The sequence below is a fragment of the Myxine glutinosa genome, chromosome 10 (assembly GCF_964187855.1).
Source record: "Myxine glutinosa chromosome 10, kmMyxGlut1.1, whole genome shotgun sequence".
Classification (NCBI taxonomy): Eukaryota; Metazoa; Chordata; class Myxini; order Myxiniformes; family Myxinidae; genus Myxine; species Myxine glutinosa.
This window is the reverse complement of record NC_136270.1, coordinates 95,590,692-95,598,157: the sequence shown is the minus strand read 5'-3', so window position 1 is coordinate 95,598,157 and position 7,466 is coordinate 95,590,692. Positions and strand designations below refer to the sequence as shown.

Sequence of the window (7,466 nt, the reverse complement as noted above, 5' to 3'; positions counted from 1 at the left end):
CTTTTACTATTAATTTTGCTCACCAAATTTCAGCCAATCAAAAATTTGCCAATCATCTGCCAATCACTGTACCATTACCAATCATCACTCTGCCAATCCTTTGCCAATCATCAATTTTTGCCTTTTTCTAATTTTGGGTCCAAAACACTAACCTCATCATTACAGTCTACTTACTAATGCCTCTCGGTGCGCCAATTCACTTCTACAGCCCGGCTTCGTAAAGCCGAGCAATGAATGCGGGTTGTTTGGTGCCAGCGGCTGGATACGTTCCGCATTCGGTGCAGGGAAGGACGCTTACCCGGGCCGAGATCCCACGCACCACCTCGGCACGGAGCCATCCCATGGCCCGACCTCGACCTGCCGGAACGTCTCAACAAAAAGGGGTCGCCATGACGACCCTTCCTATCGGGCTGCCCGCTCCGCCTAGTGGAGCACGGACGCGGCCGTTCAAAGTGAGGCACAGCGTGGATCACGTACGGCGGTCCTTTCGAACCCGCCGTGGTTCGGATCCCCGCTGGTCCTCGCGGCACGCGAAGCTGCCCGACGCGCACCGAGGGCCCGATTCGGCTATAAGTCGCTCTAACCACTAACCCGGTTACCGTCGATGCCTCACCTGCATGCTTACACCCCGCAGCCCGTTCCTTGCTCATACATCCAGCTGTTCCCATGCTCCTCGTCATTGCACCTTCTCTTACACACCCAGGTGCACTCATTCCGCTCACAGACTTGGTCACACACCTGACCACTGAACACCTTTGCACACACTCGTTGTTCGCACACCTCACCAACACACCTCTTCGCGCCCCCTTCTCTGTCACCTCCTCTGTGACAATCACAGGTGTGCTCTCACTCACACACCCAACCACGTGCCTCACTACCAACTCAAGTGTGCATTCCCACACACGCTCTACCAATACCATTCCAGGTGTGCTTCCTTCCATTCCAGGTGTACATCCTCTCTCACCTGTCACAACCAACTCACGCTCCGTGTCACTCTTACTACTCTCACCTCCACTCTCGGTCGCGCACTCACCCTTACTCTCGACAGCGCACTCTTTCCTCCTGCACCTGTCCGTTACACACCTTTCTCGCACACCCTCTTGCGCACACTCTCTCGTTACTTCCTCTGTAACACTCACCACAGGTGTACACTCTCTCGTTACATCCTCTGTAACCCTCACCACAGGTGTACACTCTCTCGTTACATCCTCTGTAACACTCACCACAGGTGTGCATTCTCCCTTACTTTTGACAGCGCACTCTTTCCTCATGCACCCGTCCGTTACACACCTTTCTCGCACATCCTCTTGCGCACACTCTCTCGTTACTTCCTCCGTAACACTCACCACAGGTGTACACTCTCTCGTTACATCCTCTGTAACCCTCACCACAGGTGTACACTCTCTCGTTACATCCTCTGTAACACTCACCACAGGTGTGCATTCTCCCTTACTTTTGACAGCGCGCTCTTTCCTCATGCACCCGTCCGTTACACACCTTTCTCGCACATCCTCTTGCGCACACTCTCTCGTTACTTCCTCCGTAACACTCACCACACCGCGCTTCCATGTGCTCCCTCACACATGCGCTACGACCGACTCACTCTCGACAGCACACTCACTCCTTGGCGCGCACTTTTTCCTCACACACCCCAGAGTCGGACATTCTCGCGCACCTCCTCTTTCGCACACCAGACCTGTCGCACACTTCACCAACGGCCTCTCACGAACACCCGGATCCAAATCAACCCCCAAGCCGACTGAAGCTCCCCTCACATCATATACATTTCCTCGTATATCGCCACACACCTTGGCACCTCGTCTCCGCACCTCTTTCGCCACCTGCAAACTCTTTATTTCGTTAGTGAGCACAACATTATGAGTTGGGCACCGACCTTGTACATATTCCATCACCTCCTCCTGTATTTCTCTCTTAGTTTCTGTCCGTCTCTTCTTAATTTCACTCACCTCTTCTTCCACTTCCTCTAATTTTTGCTTCACCTCTTTTATTTCCCGGTGCGTCTCCTCAAGTTCGTCCTCTAAGGCTATCTTGACCGTCTCTATGTGCGTCCTCACCTCTCGGTCCTTCGTCTCCATTACTTCTGTCACCTCTTCCAACCTCATTGTCAGTCCCTCACGTACCATCTGACATTGCCTCTGTGTCGCTATCAAGTCATTTTTGATTTCTTTTTGTGTCGCTTTCAACCCTCCTAGTACCGCAGTGTTCCTTTGAACCTGCTCCACTAACTCCGTCTGTCCCACCGTCAGCTGTTCCACCTCCTCCGTCAGGTCCTCTATTCCCCCTTGTAACCTAGCCGTTCCATTTCTCACCTCTTTCTCTATATGCTTTTCGCCTCGCTTTCCCTCCTCGCGTACCCCCGAGACCTCCTCACTTACACCTCGTCGTACCTCCTCTTTCATCTCCTCCCTCTCTTTTGTAGATGCCACCCTCATCTGTCCCAATTCATCCCTCTGAGCATCCAGTTTGGTTTCTACCCCGATTTTCACCTCCTCTATCTGCTCTCCCATTTGTTTAATTTCTCGGGCGGATTGCTCCCCTATTTCCCGCAATTTACCTTCCATCCTATTTTCTAACCCCATTAACCCGTTTTTCACCCCCTCTAACTGATTCTCCTGGGCAGCCATTCTATTTTCCACCCCCGTTAACCCATTCTTTACCTCTTTTATCCCGTTGTCTAACCCCTCAAATTTGTCGTCTAACTTCCCAAATTTCTTGTCTAATCCCTCACCGGTACCCCTCGCTTCATCCCTCATTACCCCCAATTGCTCACTCTGAGCCCTCGCTTCGTCCCTTATTTGCTCACTCTGAGCATCCATCCGGTTCCCCCATTTCTCCCATAAGGGCCCCCATCATTCTGTTTTCCATTTTTTCACTATTAGCCCTCGCTTCGTCCCTCATTCGCTCACTATCAGCCCTCGCTTCGTCCCTCATTCGTTCCATATTGTCGTTTTTTTCTGCATTTCCACCATGAATTGGGCCATTTGAAGGCTTGCATTTGGGCCGCGCTCATTGGTTCCGCGGCCGTGGCCCCCTCAACCACGTGCGCGAGAGCGCCATTTTGTGCGCCTGATATCCCCTCAACCACATCCTCCATATACATTTCCCCGAGGTCCTGGGTCGATTCCACCCCATCTATCTCTCCCACCGACATCCCGTCGCCTTGACCAGCCATGGCGCGATTTCAAAATTCGGGTTTTGCTTTAAAAGAACACAAATTTCCAGCAGCTCCAAATTTTGACCAAATTTTTTCTTAGATGTTTTTTTTTTTTTTTTGGGTTCGGGCCTCGAATCCCACTCCTGACACCAATTTGTTACGGTCCGCGGATTAGATGTTATTTTTTTACCGAGCGGAGGTAACTGCGGCCGAACAGTTGTTCCCCGACTCACCCGATTCACCCAGACGTTGGCCGTATCGCGCCACCGCTATTCAATCGGGAAAAGACTAAGACGACGAATGCAAAGAGGAAGAAGAAGAAGACGTACAGAAGAGTAACGGGGTTTATTATTATTTACACACATAAGCAAAAAGAGCAGTCACGTTTATTTACAGGGGACATGAGACGCAGGTGACACAGTGAAAATTACTAGCTTATACAGACTTAGTTACTACCCAGGACAGCACGAACAAAACAAACTCACGTAGGCAAAATGGGGAACTTGCAGGCAGGAATGGCTGGAAAGGATGAGCAGGTGGGATCACCGGGCACAGCAAGCAGGTCCACTCCGGGCGGGAAGCGGGGAGCCGGCAGCTCCTTGTATGCCGCTTTACAGCCCACACCGTCAGGGCTTCACCCGGCTGGTTGAAACGGGGCTGCACTCCTCTGTTGTATCTCTCATGTAGCTTGTTTCGTAAAAGCTCCTCGGCTTTCTCTTGGACCCTTTCTTTTGTTGTGTCCCTCTCCACGGAGCTCAGCTCGTATTTTTCTTCCTCTCACTTCCCTTCCAGCGCGGGTCTCTCCACCCAGCTCAGCTCAGCCTTTCTCTCACTTCTGTCCAGCTCATATGTGATCTCAGCTCCCTTCTCGCATACCGTTCGCGCGGGTCTGACACGACCCTTTTGGTTTCGGTACCGCCCTCCCCCCCCCCCCCCCCCCCCGTGCTCTGTTTCGTGACCTTGTATGGTAATCCCACGGGCTTGTCTCCTTATTTGGGCATGGCGCCGACGGCACGCCCCTCGTGGCGAGCCACGGGCTTGTTTCCTTATTTGGGCATGGGGCTGAACAGCCCCGCCCTTCGTGGCACGCCCTGGGCTTGCCTCTCCCGGGCGACCCCACCCCTCCTGTTCAAACAGAGCACGGAGCACATATTCACTATAGCAGCGAAATGAGAGGGCGTGCACCCCACGCTCATGAACTGCTTTACCCGCAGATGGAGAGTTTGGCTGGGAAATGGAAGTATTGAAGGGGAGCTATTCTCTATTGATTCGGTGCAATGGAGTGTCATTCTAATGGAAGACAAGGCCTTACTCTAAAACACATAATAAGATATAAGCTATCGAACAGGGGTATTCTATGATTGGCTGACGTGTTTGCTTTATGGACTAATTATGGGACGCCCTTTGACCTTTACACACTGGAGCAAGGAGGCTCAGAATAAAGCAATAATAATAATACACACAATAAAAAAAAACACAATCCTCATATCCGCAACACTATATATATATATATATATATATATATATATATATATATATATATATATATATATATATGTAGATATATATATGTATATATATGTATATGTATGTATATGTATATAAACTAATTTGTGTGTCTACTAACATAATTATTTGGATCTAATGTATTCGCACCTCATGAAAAATATACAAAATGAGCAGGAAGAGAGTGAATTTTTTTTTTTTTTTACCTCCGTCGATCTAGCTGTATTTAAAAAAATAATAATAATAGAAAAGCTTGTTTAATGTGAGGGAATATTTTAATGATCAATTTTCATTGGAAGATATCATTTGAAATGGGAAAAAAGTAAGCACCAATAAATGTATATGATGTGTATAATCTTGCATCAATTTGGTTGTTGGAACAAAGTAGTTGCTATTTCAAAGATTTTCAATACGTCTCAAAAGTTTTAATAACAAGCAGGTAAAGAAATCAGGTAAAGAATTCATGTATATAAACTTATATTGTGCTTTATTGGAGAAACTCTTCCCCAGTTAAATCCCAATGACCGTAACAAGACTTTATTTTATGGGTTCCTTTAAGTTGTTTCACTTTAAGTCACACGTTCCAGGAACACAACGCCGACGTTAACCGGAGACGAATCATTAATGTTTCCAATTATTCCCACCTCGTGTTTTTATTTATTTGCTTCATAAAAATGGAAAACTAATAAGGAATCAACCAAAAATGAACCACCAAAAAGCGTCCAACCTGAATGGTCTTGCAGTACGTTTGCCAGTTAGAAAATAAATTATAATGCTATTATAAGGTTTTGAAATGCATCTTTCAATTGTTATAACAAGGTACACTTGAAGAAACAAAATGTGTTTAATTGAGCAAAGTTTGTGCTTTTTAACAATGAAGATGTGAATTTTTGTGTTCTGGAAGCAACCAGCATGTACATTTTCTTCAAAAGATGACAATGAAGGGAAGGGATTTTCGGGTGACAATGAAGATACTTCCAAACAGATAAATGTGAAACACTATTATCAGGTCAGGAGATGATTTTTATTCCGAAAGATGCGCATATTTGTGAATTGTCTGAGGCTGCGACGGATCTCTGCGGTTCGCATTCCATAGATAATTGGATTGGCGAGAGGCTGCAGCAAATAGAACAGGGAATCGCTCAGATGTTGCAAATACCGTGGGAAAAAGCTCTTGGTTGACATACGCATGGAGATCACAGCAAAAGCAATCGATAAAATAAAGAGGGAAAGCACCAAGCAGTGAGTAACACATGTGTGGAGGGCTTTACTGCTCCCATCTGAGCGTGGTCCAGAACACAGGCATTCATACAAGATGAGGGTGTACGTGACAATGGCCACGGCGAAGAGAGTGACAGTTGTCAAACAAGTGTGTACAATCCCATATAAACTATTTATGGTGACATCTTCACATGAAAGATTAGCCACAGCCATGTGAACGCAACATACCTTGTGAATCTCTGGATATTTGCAAATCGTTCGTCCAATCAATAACACAATGTTAATACCACCAAGCACAGATGACCAGCAAATGGTGGGCAACATCACTTTGTGAGCTCTGCTGTTGGTGAGCAGGGCATTGTAGCGAAGAGGGTGGCAAACTGCCAGGTAGCGGTCTATGGCCATTATGCTAAGTATGTAAGATTGTATTGCCCCGTAGAAAGAAACAAGGACAACTTGAATAAAACAGGCAGGTTTTGTAATCATGTTACTTTCACTTATGCTGTACATCAGACGAGGCGTTATTGTTGTTGAACCAACAATATCCATGATCAATAAATGAGCGAGGAATATGTAGACAGGTTTGTGCAGCTTTTTTTCACTGAGAATGATCAGGATGAGAATCATGTTCAGTGTGATCGTGACGAGGTAAATGAGGAATAAAACACCAAAAGCCAAAAGTCTGATGCTTGCTGGCTCATGGAAGATGGGGGTGAGGAGGAACACGTTGGGTGGCAATGACTGATTTCCTTCAAACATGATGTCCTCCATCAATCCTGCACCCAGTGATAAAAAAGATCAATTACACCAATTAATACATCATGAATAATATTCCACCTTACACTTCAGTAATATTTACAACATGTTTTTATTTAAGGACTTTAAATTGCATTAAGTGTTTGTTTGTTCCAGCACAGTCTTTCTTAACATCCAAATAAATTTTCTGATCACTATAAAACAGTAATTACAAAATAACATTTTGACACCACTCCACGACAATTTGCTTACCTCATATGTTGTTCGATAATGCTTCTTCATGTTTGAACGTTTATATAGAATAGTGGAGGAGGATTTATAATTCAATACCAACATCAAATATCACCAGAGGGCATCATTGTGAGGATACTTATTCCCTTTGGTAAACTTCAAATTGTCAACCATCAGGGGCATGAACAATGTCCCAAGGTGCAGTGAATGAAGTCAACTTTCCATATTTTCGAAAATTCAACAATTGTGAAAAATATTCGCTTTCACTTTTATTTAATTTTACAATTGGTAATTTTATTTTTGCATCTTTGTAATGCCTTCATCCCTCTATTTTGTCCTTGAACTCAGCTGTTAGTATCCTTCCCCTCTCTGTAATGCTGTTTTTGGCCTGCTGTGTCCTGATCCTTTCAGTGTTCTCGCTCTTTCACGAGCCTTGACTCTGTATACAAAACACCAACTCAGTCAATGTATAGAACGATGTGTTTTACTGATGAGCCATAATAAGGGTAAAAATTATGTGTAGCTTCCTTTTCATCTGCTTGGGGATAGTATTTGACTTTGGCATCTTTGTACTATA

General features: G+C 45.7%; 1 protein-coding gene across 1 annotated transcript; it reads right to left on the bottom strand.

Annotated features, from left to right (window-relative positions):
- Nucleotides 1-5,686: 5,686 nt before the first annotated feature.
- On the bottom strand, nt 5,687-6,661 carry LOC144893963 (olfactory receptor 8G17-like). The gene has a single exon (XM_078785217.1). The coding sequence runs from the start codon at nt 6,659-6,661 to the stop codon at nt 5,687-5,689; it is 975 nt and encodes a 324-aa protein (XP_078641343.1).
- Nucleotides 6,662-7,466: the final 805 nt, after the last annotated feature.